Raw genomic sequence first — 12342 nt, forward strand, 5'->3', positions numbered from 1 at the left:
TCTGCGGCATGTGGGATCCTCCCGGACCAGGGCTCAAACCCGTGTCCTCTGCATTGGCAGGCGGATTCTTAACCTCTGCGCCACCAGGGAAGTCCCTCATAACAATATCTTTGAGTTCTTCTGCAGGAACTAAGGCCCCCACCCAGGAGGAGGATGTTAACTTCAGCCTGAGCACAAGATTCCTGGAACCACCCTGTTACCTCGCCACCAGCCAATCAGAAGAAAGTCACACACCTTGCAGCCCTCACCCCAAATTTTGCCTATTAAAAATTTCCCCCCCCAAACAATTGGGGAGTTTGGGGATTTTGAGCATGAGCCACCCATTTTCCTTGCTTGGCCCTGCAATAAACCTTTCTCTGCTCCAACTCTGATGTTTCAGTGTGTTTGGTGTCACTCTACTTCAGACACATGAACTTGCGATCGGTAACACTTCTGTTGAATACTAACAGCAGATCTCATCTTAAGGTAATTACTTACTTTATTTATTTATTTATCTATTTTAATTTCTTCTTAGTCTCCTACTAGATTGCATTCATCTTTTGGTCACAACACTACTCTCATTCAAAGGTCTAGGTTATGTGGGATCCATCTGCTGTGGCCATCATAGCACTTTATAGTTTCCAGATTACAACTGCCTAAACCGTATTGTAACAAAGACCTAACCATCTGTCTTCCATAAGAGTGGAAGCTCCATGCGGGCAGGTCTAGGCAGCATTTCCCATTTGCTCACTTTAGTCTCCCAGCTCAGTGCCCAGCATGCAGCAGGTAATCAATAAATGTTGGGGGGATGTATAGATGAAAGAACATACTAGGTCCCCTTGCTAAAAAGGCTTAGAGTTCTCTAATTAGTGAGAGGTTGAAGACAGCCTTTGGAAAGAGCATTGATCATCCCTATCTTTTGCTTGAGCTAACTGAAAATCAGAGCATCTAAGAGTCTTGCCTATGAAGACTCAGCAGCCCAGGGTTGCCATCTTTCCACCAAAGCAGAATTTCTAAGGGGTGGGTGGGTGGGAAGTACTACTGATTTCACTGCAGCATCACCTCCTCCAGGAAGTCTTTACAAATCCCCTGGGGGACAGTCATTCTCAGTTTCCTCTGGATTCCCAAAGAGTTTATCACTTTTTTATTATTCTATGGTTTTCCCCACAGCCCCGGATTATAACTGGTGGTCTGTCTCCCTTTCTTCTGGACTATGCACTCTCCTGAGCCAAGCTAGAGCAAGCGCCCCCCTGGAGTCACCTGGCACAGGTTTGAATCCGCCTCCACAACTTACTAGCTGTGTGACCGTTTAAAAACTGGGCTTCTCTGGGCTCTCCTCTGGAAAGTGGCTAAGTAATGTCACAGACCTGAAGGGGCTATGGAGGGACAGAATCTGATCAGGCAGGTTAAGTGCTTGGCTTTAATTTTATCAAGCCTCAAGGTTCTGTTTCTCAACAAATCTTTGGTGAGCAGTAGGAATTTGGGGACAGTGTCCAGAACTGGAGTCGGGAGCTTTGACTTCCAGCCCTGAACGGCCGAGTGACCTTGGCCAAATCCTCCTCCCCTCTTCAGGTCGCAGGTCTGGGGTCTGAGCAGAGACGGAGTTTTTCCTGGCGAGGCCCCTCCCGGCTGGTGACATTCTAAGATTCCAGGAGCGAATGAACTTGGCGGGGGCTGGGGGGTGGGGGGTGGGGTCGGCGGGGAGGGGGGGAGGCGGGACGAGCCCGATTGGGCCCCGCGCGCCACGTGTCCGGCCCAGGAGCCGAGGACTGTTCTCCCGGCCCGCCCCTGCGCTGCGGCTGCTGCTGCTAACGGGCTCTGACCCAGCGAGCTCCGCGTCCGCGCGTCCGCCTGCTCGTCCGTCCGTCCGCTACAGGAGGCTTCCGCCGCGCGGTAAGTAGGTTGAGGTAGGAGACGGGATCGCTCCAGTGGACCCCCACCCCTTCCGGCGGGCTTCAGGGATGCGGGGGGCGAGCCATAAATGCCCAGTCATCGCTGACCCACGCCTGCCGCCGGCTCCGGGGAGGGGCGCGGGAGGTGGAGGCCGCGGGGACCGGGAACCCGAGGGCGCGGGAACCCGAGTGGGTCGCAGGCAGGGCGCGTCTGCGCAGCATAGTGGAGCAAATCCACTGCCGCAGGCGGGGAAGCGGAGGCGGACGGCGGGCGGGAGGGAAGGGAAGAGAAAGGAGGGGAAGGGAAGGGAGGCGAGGGGAGGCGAGGCGAGGGGAGGGCCGGCTCTGCAGAGGGTGTGGTGGAGGGGCGGGGGGCACCTGGGCCGGGGCCACGCAAGCTGCTGGCCGTGCTTTGCGGGACTAAAGCGACTCTGAAGGCCCGGGATTGGAGACAGCTGGACAGGGGACGGACCCACAGGGAAGGGTGTAGCTGAAGCCGAAGACTGAGGGCAAGAAGAGTCGGACCCTGCGCTGCACCTGAAATGGTGGTCGTTGGGGCAGGGCTTTTTGTGTGCAGACTGATGGGGGACCGGCTGTCCACACCTCAGGGCCCCAGTGGACCCTCCCGCCCTCTTGGGGCCACTCCTCGCCTCTAAAGGAGACTCCAGCTGGGCTCCAGGGGCCTTGTGATGGGCCAGAGGCCCCACCCTTCTTCCTGCGCCCCCTCAGCCCAGTTTCAGCCTTTCCAAAGCTTGGGGGCTTCAGATGACTCCGCAGATGCGAGCATGGGCGTGAAATACCTTGAGTCGGAATCCCAGCTCCACCAACAGCGTGCAGTGTGACCTTGAATCCGTAGCTTTCCCTGTCTGAGCCTCAGTTTCCTTCCCCAAGTCCAGAGCTGATAAACCCAGCCTTTCAGAGGAAACAATGGCTGTGAAAATTGATTTATCTGTCAGCTGCAAGGAATGATTACAGGTTTGGAAGTCTTGACTACAGGCCTGGGAAGCCTGGCCTACCCAGCTAGGCCGTGCAAGGGGACAGGGTGGGGGTGGGGGTCCTTTGGGAGGATCCACCCTTTGCTTCCTCCCTCCCCCTCCTTTTCTCTAAACTCTGGTGGGTCTTCCCCGACAATTCCAAATTTGGACATACAGCTTCTGGGTTTGTAAAAGGACTCTGGTTTCCCTGGTCTGCCCTTTTCCCTCACTTCCCCTTCTCCCCTCTACCCAAAGCACACCTTAAATTGCCCGCCCCACTGACCCAAATGGGATATCGTGACCTGCTTAGCCCTCCCTTTGGAGGTGAATGACTGCCCAGCTTCAGCTGCCATGGACCCTGCCCCTCTGGCTGGCAGGCCCTGTGCCATGGCAGAGGGCACTGGCCTAGGGGCCAGTGGGAAGCTGGGTCACAGTTCCAGGTGCCAGGGGTCCTTGGGCAAGCCCCTTCCTTCCCTGTGCTTTAGTTACCATTCTGTGGCGAAGTCTGCTGAACTGGCTGCCCCTTGCAGTGCTGGTGTTCTAGAATTCAACTGTTCTAAGATTTAGGATGGTGGGAGTAGGGTGGGGCGGAGGCCTCTATCCCCCTATGCAGCTGTGACATTCACTCAGACATCTTTCTCTGCCTTCCACTCCTTGTTCCCGAGGCGCGGGCTGCTGGGATACAGAAAATATTTGTGGTTTCTGGGTAAGGGTCACAGCTGTTGCTGGGGCAGACTGTGGATGTGAATGTGTAGAGGAGGGGGCTGTCCCTGGGAAGTCGGGGACCTGGCCTCTTGGGGCTTGTTCCTGGGATAGGATCGGGGAGCTCTGCAGTGTTGGGTAGCCGCCAGCGTCTGGACCATCTGCACTGCAGCACCCAGAGGGAGCCCTGGGCCACCAGGCTCCAGCCACACCCAGTCCCAGCCTCTGCCCTGCCACTAGCCACCTGGAGCCCTGGGGACATGCCTACCCCTCTGAGCCTTAGTGCCTGCCTCTCTAGAGGGACAAGAGCTGTGCCCAGGGCACCCAGCTGGTAAAATGGGTTGGAGTTGCCTGGCTTTTCTTAATGGCCATTCTAGAATTTTCCAGGGAGGTCCAGTAGTGTCACCAGCCTCACCCCACCCATCCCCTCTGAGATGCTTCCTGGGTGGGGACAAAGCACAGGATGTGGTCTCTACCCTGATTTTCGAGCAAGCATGTCTGTCTACCTCCCTCTCAAAAGAGGAGAGGAAGTCTTGGGTGAGGGTGCCTTTATTCGTCCTTTTAAACTTCTTGGTTTGGAATCCAGCCATACTCCCTTTCCTCCTGGGCTTGAGAACCCTCCCCACTCACCCCACCCCCAGACGGGCTAAGGAGGAGAGCCTGTCCTTGGGTTCTCGGAGCCTCAGATCCCCCGCCTGTAAAATGAGGATGAGGTTGATAGCCCCCTCATGAGATTATAAGATGGGAGATGTGAAAAAGTGCCTTGTAAACTGTAGAGTGCCCTGCCCAGAGAATCGAGTGCTCTGTGGTGTGCCACAGAAGGGTGTAGTGCTTGAGAAAGCAGGTGATCCGAGCCTCAGGTTCCTCATCTGCAAAATGGGTGTCCTCGTAAATAATAGTAAAGCAGTCATTTTTATTATTTATTGAGCACCTCTAACTCACCAGGCCTTGGCTGAACCCTGTGTTAGATGCTGTTACCACGCCCGTTTTGCAGATGTGGAAACTCAGCCCTCAAAAGTTTAGAGTAGAAAGAATATTAACACTTACCTAGGGCCTCCTGTGTGCCAGGGCGTCTTCTGAGCACTAGATATGTCTTAATTCTTTTCACGCTCACCACAACTCTTCTGAGGTGAGCATAATTTTTATCCCCCATTTTACATTTGAGGTTAAGTGTGTGCCCAAGGCCACACAGCTCCTAAATAACAGGTCAGGCTCTGATCTCAGGCAGTCTGGCTCCTGCCTCTGTACTGGGAGACACCATGCTTCGCTATCTCTCACAAAAGTGACCTGAGCATTCCAACCCAGGCCAGTCCAACTCCAAACCCGGGGCCCCTGGACCATATCCTGGGGCCTTATCCTGCCTGAGGATCAATGATTCTGGGTCAGGAGAGGGAAAGACTCTGCTCTCTAAGAAACCCTAGTGCTGTGAGCTGGGGGGTGTGCCCGGGCACAGGGCCAGGAATGGCATTTACTCTGGCTTCATTAAAGGCAGGTCCTGGAGGGCGGAGGGGCTGGTCTTTGGTGTCTCCCTGCAGACTGGGGGAGGAGCCATCAGGAAAGGGGAAAGGGAAGGATCTAGATTTTGTAGGCCAGGGGCCTCCAGAGGGGGGTACATACAACCTGGGAGGCACTAAGATGATTTTCTGGGATGCCGGAAGAAACTTAGACTTCTTATTATATATGCTTTTAATCTTATGCTTAAAAATGTATATGTTTGTTTATCATGATGAATGATCATTTTTTTTCCTTAGTTACTGGCGGTGTATAGGGTCAAAAAAATTTGCAGATCACTGCACAAAAATTTGTCAGCTTCGTGGGGTGGGAGATTCGTCTGTCTCATTGTCTGCTCTACCCCCAACTCCTGCCAATGGGCATGCAGGAGGCGCTCAATAAATAGGTTTTGAAAAGTGAACCTCTGCTTAATCACTAGCTTTCTTTATGAGCTGGGCAAGTTACTTAACCCCTCAAGTTATTTCCTCTCCTGGCTGTTTAACGAGTCTGAAAACCAGTAGGCAAGGTGATTCCTTTTTATTCTATGACTTTTCAAGGGAGTCACTAGAGAAAGCATGAAAACCACTCAGTACCTTTCACTCAACAATCCTTATGAACCACACTTAGTAGTAAGGGTACATTAAGGAAGCATATACAGTAATTTTAAAGAAAAGGTAAAATCATTCCTCAGATATAAAAATGATCATGTGCGAAAGATTTTATTCTACCCAATAATCAGTGACTGGACCAGGCAGATGTTAGAACCAGCTCAGAAGAGAATCAGCAGATGCCTTTATATTGAAAGGAATGTACAAATGGAGGCAAACTTGTTTTTCCACCAGAGGTGGGGGAAGGGAAGGGAAGTCCACTGAACCTTTATCAGATGGGACAGAATGAGCATGTCTCTAAGAATTATCGTGCATTTTTACAGATTTTTTTTTTTCTCACAATACCTTGGAGACAAGCAGCCTCCATCTCATTGAGGAATGATAAATCCACAACGCTTGGCCCAAGCCACTCACGAGTAGATAGTCACACTGTGGTTCAGAGGTGGGAGAAATCCCTCCTGGCTTCCTAGAAAAGTTAGCAGAATCACCTAGGAAAGTTTTCAAAAATTACCAAAGCCCAGGCTTCCTCCCTGGCCTGTTGAATCTCTGGGGGTGGCCTTATGTGTTGGTAAGTTCGAAAAACTCCCCAGGTGGTATTGATAAAGCCAGAATGGAAAAGGCAGTGGTTTTGTTGCTAGAAGGCTGGTTAGAAAATGCCAGTGGAAGAGATTCCTGGTTTAGGGGGGAGAGGGTGTGGTAGTGGGTGAAGAGGTGGAAGGCGAAGGCAGACAGATCAGGACGGGTGTCAGTGGCCATGAGTGCGGAGCTCAGAGGGCCTGCATCGAAGGGGGGCCGTTGGAGATGAGTGGGCAGAGTCCCTCCGGCACTCCTGGGGCGCAGGGGTCTGGGTGATTGTTTTTTGCATGATCTTCCAGGTTATAAAATTTTTCTCAATTTGCCCTTACCCTCCACACCTGATCTCACCCCCTAATACTCAACATCTCCTCTCTCCTCTCAGAAGTACGCTCTGTTCCACCAAAGCCCACAGGCTACGTCTTGAGAACAGAAATGCTTTTTCTTACGCCGGTGTTTCTTCTCCCCTCTTTCTTCTCCTTCCTCTGCCTCATTCTATCGAGTCCAAACTTTTTTTTTTTTTTTGGTTGCGGCAGGCGGGCTCCTTAGTTGCATCATGTGAACTCTTAGTTGCGGCGTGCATGTGGGATCTAGTTCCCTGACCAGGGATCGAACCCGGGCCCCCTGCATTGGGAGTGCGGAGTCTTAACCCCTGTACCACCAGGGAAGTCCCAAGTCCAAACTCTTGATTGTGTACTTTTATCAGCCCTAATACGCATCTTTAACTTTATATATGTATAGCGAACATCAACAATGGAACATGAAAGGGCAAGATCAATTTAGAAAGTTGTAATATTCTCATTCTGCACCCCAATGGATCACTGTGCCCAGTACCCCACTTTGGAGACCACTGCTCTAATAACGGTGATTGTGATAACAGAAGCTACCACTTACTAAACATCTACTCTGAACCTGACCATGCTAAGTATTTTACCTGCCCTACTTCATTGAATTTTCACAAAAACCTTATGAGATTATCATTTCTGAGATGAAGAAACCGAGTCAGAGAGAAATGATGTAACTCCCCCAAGGTCATGAGCAGTCAGGATTTGAACTCAGGCCATGACTACAAAGCCCACATTCTTTATTACAGAGCCACCCTGCCTCCTTTGTAAATGTTTGGGACTTCATAGGCATCTTGTAGATGCGGAAATTGAGATTCATATTTAGGTAACTTACAAAATTACTAATTGGTGGGGAGCAGAGCTGTGACTCAGTCCTTCTGTAGGACTTGGACAAGACCTTCTGTCTGGCTCTCGGTTTCCCCAATGCTATAGTTAGGCAGTGGTGGTTGAGCCAGCCCTGGTATTCTCTACCCCAGAGTGTTCCTTCTGGAGCGAGTCCTGATTGCTTGCAGCCTAAAGGACTGAGGCAGGAGGTGGCCACAGCAGCACAAGGCCACCATCAGCTCTATCGTTGAATGGGTTTCTGGAAAATGGGTTTCTGGAATGATCTTCCATGATGAGCCTTCATGGAAATCCAGGTCCAAAGAGATTCAGGGTTCCTGAGAGGAGAGAGGCACTGGTGTATAGCGGCCATACCTGCCAGTCTTGAGAAGCTATTTTAACCAAGATGGTGAAACTTGCCTATTGGGGGTGGGGTGGGGATAGAGAGGAGTCCTGTGGCCTTGGGGGAGAACTCTCCTAGGACTGTTATTCTGAGATTTTGCTGTGAAAATCCCTGGTGGATACCTACAAAAGCCTCTCACATCCACTCTGGGTTTTCCCAAGGAGGGAGTGATATTATCCACATTGTGCAGATGAAGAAACTGAGGTCTAGAGAGACAACCTGGCTTGTCTGTGGTTACAGAGGGGCAGGCTGGGAACCAGAACCTGGGTCTTTTCCTTCGGCCTCTTCCTAACGTCCCAGCGTGTTATTACCCGGGGGTGGGATGCAGGGATGTGAGCCATTGTCTGGGCCTGGCAAGTCACTTATCCTCCCTGAGATGCCTTTACTTCATCTAGAAAGTGAGGGGCTTGGAAGTAATTGTTAAGGGCCCTCTGGGGTTCTGAAACATTGGATATAAAACATTTATTCAGGCAACCTGGAAAGTGTGGTCTGGGTCGCCCTGGGAGGGATCAGAGCCCCTCGTAAAGCCAGGGTAGATGGCGCCTCTGTGATTAGCTCCAGAGCTTCCCTGAAACCTCAGAGGAGGGGCTGTGGGAGCCTGGCCCCCCTGAACTGCAATCAGAACATCTAGTTCTGGAAGTTTGCTTTCCATGTATACACAAGACGTGCACTCACAAGAGGCACATATAAACTGCTCTCAGAGCTGAGAGTATTTTCCCAAAGACTTGGAGGCTCCTCCTCTGAGCCGTCCAGATGGGCCTGGGCTGCCGCCAGCAGCTGAAGTTTCCAGCAACAAGGCCAAAGGAAAATGCTTCGAGGCTGGAGGTGCAGGTGACGGGCCTCAGCTGACTTCCTGGGCCTCATGCAGTCCCTTTTTCTCTGCCGGCCCTGGAGCTCCCTCCAAACCTATGTTCTCCCTGCTGTGTCACATGTATTTTGCCCATACCATCCCCCAGACCTGGGGAAACCCAGAGCTGGCTCCTGGCCAGACCCTAGGGTAGATGTGGGTTCCTGCTCCCCCTCGGGGGAGTTTCTATTTCCTGAGGAGAGCTCAAGTTTGTACCAAAGGGCCCCTGGTTGTCAGGGAAACAGCAGGGTTTCCTCAAGCTCTGCTGTCAGCTCGCTGCGGTTACAGGCAGATCACTGCCCTCTGCTCTTCACTCCCAAGCCCATCATCTCACATCTGTCTGCTGACTGTAGTTTGGGGGACTTGTATTCAGGCAGTGGGGACACATGGGTAAACATGACAAAGCCCTGTCCTCAGAATGTCCCCCTAGCACACTGAATGCCACCATTTACGTCTCTGGCCTGGCCTTGACATAAGTTGGGTCTCATCCTCCAACTCTCCAAGGCAGAAAGGGGAAAGCCCCAGTTCTGTACTTAAGATAAGCTTGAATTCAGAGATGAGCAACGTGCCCAAGCTCACATAGCTGGTAAGTGACAAAACAGACTTGAATCCAGGTCTGTCTGTCTGACTCCAAACCTATGTTCTCCCTGCTGTGTCACATGTCTCCTGTGTCCCCAGAGTGAGAGAGCAGGATTATGGGCTGAGATCAGGGGCTGATTTCCCCTCAGTGTTGTTTTTTTTTTTTTTTTTTGGCGGGGTGTGGTGGCGTAGGGGTGATGGTATGTGAAGAACTGGAAAACACTGAGGTTACGCATCTCCTTTGTTTCTACCCTCTGTTCTGGTTCAGTTCCTTGTAGCTCTTACTGGATATAAGTCTGATAGAGTTTGTTATTTTTACTTTAAAAAAGTAATACGTAGACATGGTTTAAAAAGATCAAACCGTGCAGTCCTGACTACAATGGACAGCACTGGTCCTTTCTCCTCACATCCCAAGAAGATTGTGGCTCTTCCATCTCTGCCCTCCTGCAGAGAGTGCTCAGTAGCTCCTCCGCTCCCCCTTCTCTAACCCCTTTCCAAAGCAGCAATGTCCCTTTTTACGTTTCTTTTTAGATAAGATATCTTTGTTTCTTATTCCTTCACTGCAGACCCTGTGTCCTGACACCCCTTTCAGTGAGGTCGTGTGTCCTGTTTGTTCAGTTGCCCACCCTCACCCATGATCTGTCCCATCAGAGAAAAACCCAAGTCTTTACAGTGGCCTTAGGCACTGGTCCCTTGATGCCACGTCTTACCAGTGTCCCCACCCCACTCCCTGCCTCTGTATCAGCCACACTGACCTCACTGCCTTCAGGTAGCCACATGGTTCATGAGGCCTCTGGCCACTCCACCTGAGATCACACCCCTTGTCACTCTCTCCCAACCAAGCTTCATCTTTTCTCCTTAGTTTTTATCATATGTTTGTTATCCTTCCCCATTATAGAGGAAGCTCCAGCAAAGCACATGTTTTAGAAAGTCTCTTTTATTTACTGGTATATCCTCAGTGCCCAGAGCAGTGCCTTATAGGAGTAGACGCTAAAGAAACCATAGCCCGTCAGATATTTGCAACAGGTGACCCAGAGCCCCTTGAGGGTGCCCATCTACAGACTGTTAAGCCCCGAATTCTGGAACTGTTCTTGGTGACTTGGAAAGAGAGCATGCATGGTGCAGATGGCATGGACCCTGGGATCTAGACTTTGTTGAATTCAGGGTCTTTTTTTTTTTTTGCGGTACGCGGGCCTCTCACTGTTGTGGTCTCTCCCGTTGCGGAGCACAGGCTCCGGATGCGCAGGCTCAGCGGCCATGGCTCACGGGCCCAGCCACTCCGCGGCACGTGGGATCTTCCTGGACCGGGGCACGAACCCGTGTCCCCTGCATCGGCAGGCGGCCTCTCAACCACTGCACCACCAGGGAAGCCCCAGTGTCTTTTTTTAATTGAAGTATAGTTGATTTACAATGTTGTGTTAGTTTCAGGTGTACAGCAGAGTGATTCAGCTTTTTCAGATTCTTTTCCATTTTATGTTATCACAAGATATTGAATATAATTCCCTGTGCTATGCAGTAGGTCCTTGTTTATTTCATATATAGTGAATTCAGTTTTAAGATGTATGATCTTGGGCAGATTATTTAACCTCCCTGAACCCCCATCCTCAGTTTCCTCCTCTATAAAAAAGGGGAATTTGACTCCAGGAAGGATTGCTGTGAGGATTAAGTGAGACAGCATCTGGGAAAGTGCCCTGCGTGGCCTGGAGGCGTCGTGCTGGTTAGTGGTCGTGCCCTTTCCCTCTTTCAAGTTCTCCTGGTTCCAAGAGTCTTTCCCATCCTGCTGTGAGCATCTGGACACTGGCTAGTCCATCCATTATCCTCCAAAAACTGCGCCTGGCCCTGAGCTGGGTCTTTGGGTGTGATTTAACCTGAAGGGCTGGAGGCAGCTGGAAAACAGCTGCGGGAGCACACTCTCCCTTGAAGGGAATGAGGCTGAGGAAATTGAGGGGAAAGAATGGAGGGAATCAGAGTGCAGAGGAATCTCATGGCATTTCTTTTTTCTCCGCAGTGTTGTCTGCTGCAGAACTCGAGACCATGGCCAAGCTAGCACAGGTAAGGAGGCTTTCCCCTCCTATAGTCCTTCCCCTGGGCCTGGGCTTCTCACTGTGCCTGCAGCACAGATCCCTGGTACCTTCAGTTACAAAAGAGCTGGAGAGGTTCTCAGGCTTTGCTTGCTCCTATTATATAAGTCACGGCTCTTTCAGATGCAAGTGACCAATGACAACACACAACATTCTAAGCAGAAAGGAGGTGTATTGGCTCACATGACTGAGAAGCCTAGGGCTTCAGGTCTGGCTGGATCCAGGGGCCCATGTGATATTGTCAGGATCCTGCCTCCGTGAACTGGGCCTCCTCTGGGTGGCTTCATTCTTGGACACATTCTTCCTTAATTATTCATACTAGCCATCAGCAGCAGCTCTAGGCTTCCATTCTGCTTCCTGGGCAGCGTGCAGGATACAACATAATTTATACCAAACGATTCCAGGGAAAGTCTTGGGTTTGGTTTTCATTGGCTGGGCCTGGGTAACTTGGATCCAGGTGGTAGAGCTGGTCCCACCTGAACTGCCTGGCCCAAGAGTGGTTCCCCCAGGAAGGGAGATGGATACTGGATAGGCAAAAGCATTAGAGAGGGTCCTCTCTGCTCTGGAGGTGGATTTGGGTCCTCTCTGTCACATGCATTTGGGATTAAGTTTCCCTGGCTTGGGAGACAGCAGTCTTTCACGCTGTCTGAGCGCTTTGCTGGGCTGTGGAATTGGAGGTGTATCAGAGCTTCTACTCCTGTGTGTGGCCAGGATTAGGTTCCGTCCTTGGTCAGAGCTAGGTGTTGCTCTGGGCCAGGGTTTGCCCTGTTGGCTGGCCTCAGAGAAAAAGACGTGGTCACTGCAACAGTGGGGTTGAAAAGGGAGAATAAAACAAAGGGACCCCTGACTTGGCCCCTTTGGTCCCTCATGCCAATCGTAGAGCTATTGGCCACAGACATAATACAGGAGCTGTGTGATCTTGGGTGAGTTCTTTACCTTCTCTGTGCCCCCAGTTTCCATTAGGAGGTGATTGAGCTCAGTGATAGCTAAACTTTGTCCCCATCTTCAGGACTTGCCACCCAATGAACAAGGGCCTTAAGGATGTCT

General features: G+C 51.4%; 1 protein-coding gene across 2 annotated transcripts in view; it reads left to right on the forward strand.

Annotated features, from left to right (window-relative positions):
* The first annotated feature begins 1754 nt into the window (after nt 1-1754).
* The window catches only part of ANXA6 (annexin A6), a 52606-nt gene continuing 42018 nt past the window's right edge, over nt 1755-12342 (forward strand). Inside the window, exons 1-2 of one of the 2 annotated variants that reach the window (XM_060008499.1) lie at nt 1755-1872; nt 11223-11266. In XM_060008499.1, coding sequence (XP_059864482.1) covers nt 11249-11266 — 18 coding nt within the window. In that variant the 5' untranslated portion in view covers nt 1755-1872; nt 11223-11248. The remainder of the gene's footprint in view (nt 1873-11222; nt 11267-12342) is intronic. The other variant, XM_060008498.2, reaches the window with a different exon arrangement.

The sequence above is a fragment of the Delphinus delphis genome, chromosome 3, assembly GCF_949987515.2.
Source record: "Delphinus delphis chromosome 3, mDelDel1.2, whole genome shotgun sequence".
NCBI lineage: Eukaryota > Metazoa > Chordata > Mammalia > Artiodactyla > Delphinidae > Delphinus > Delphinus delphis.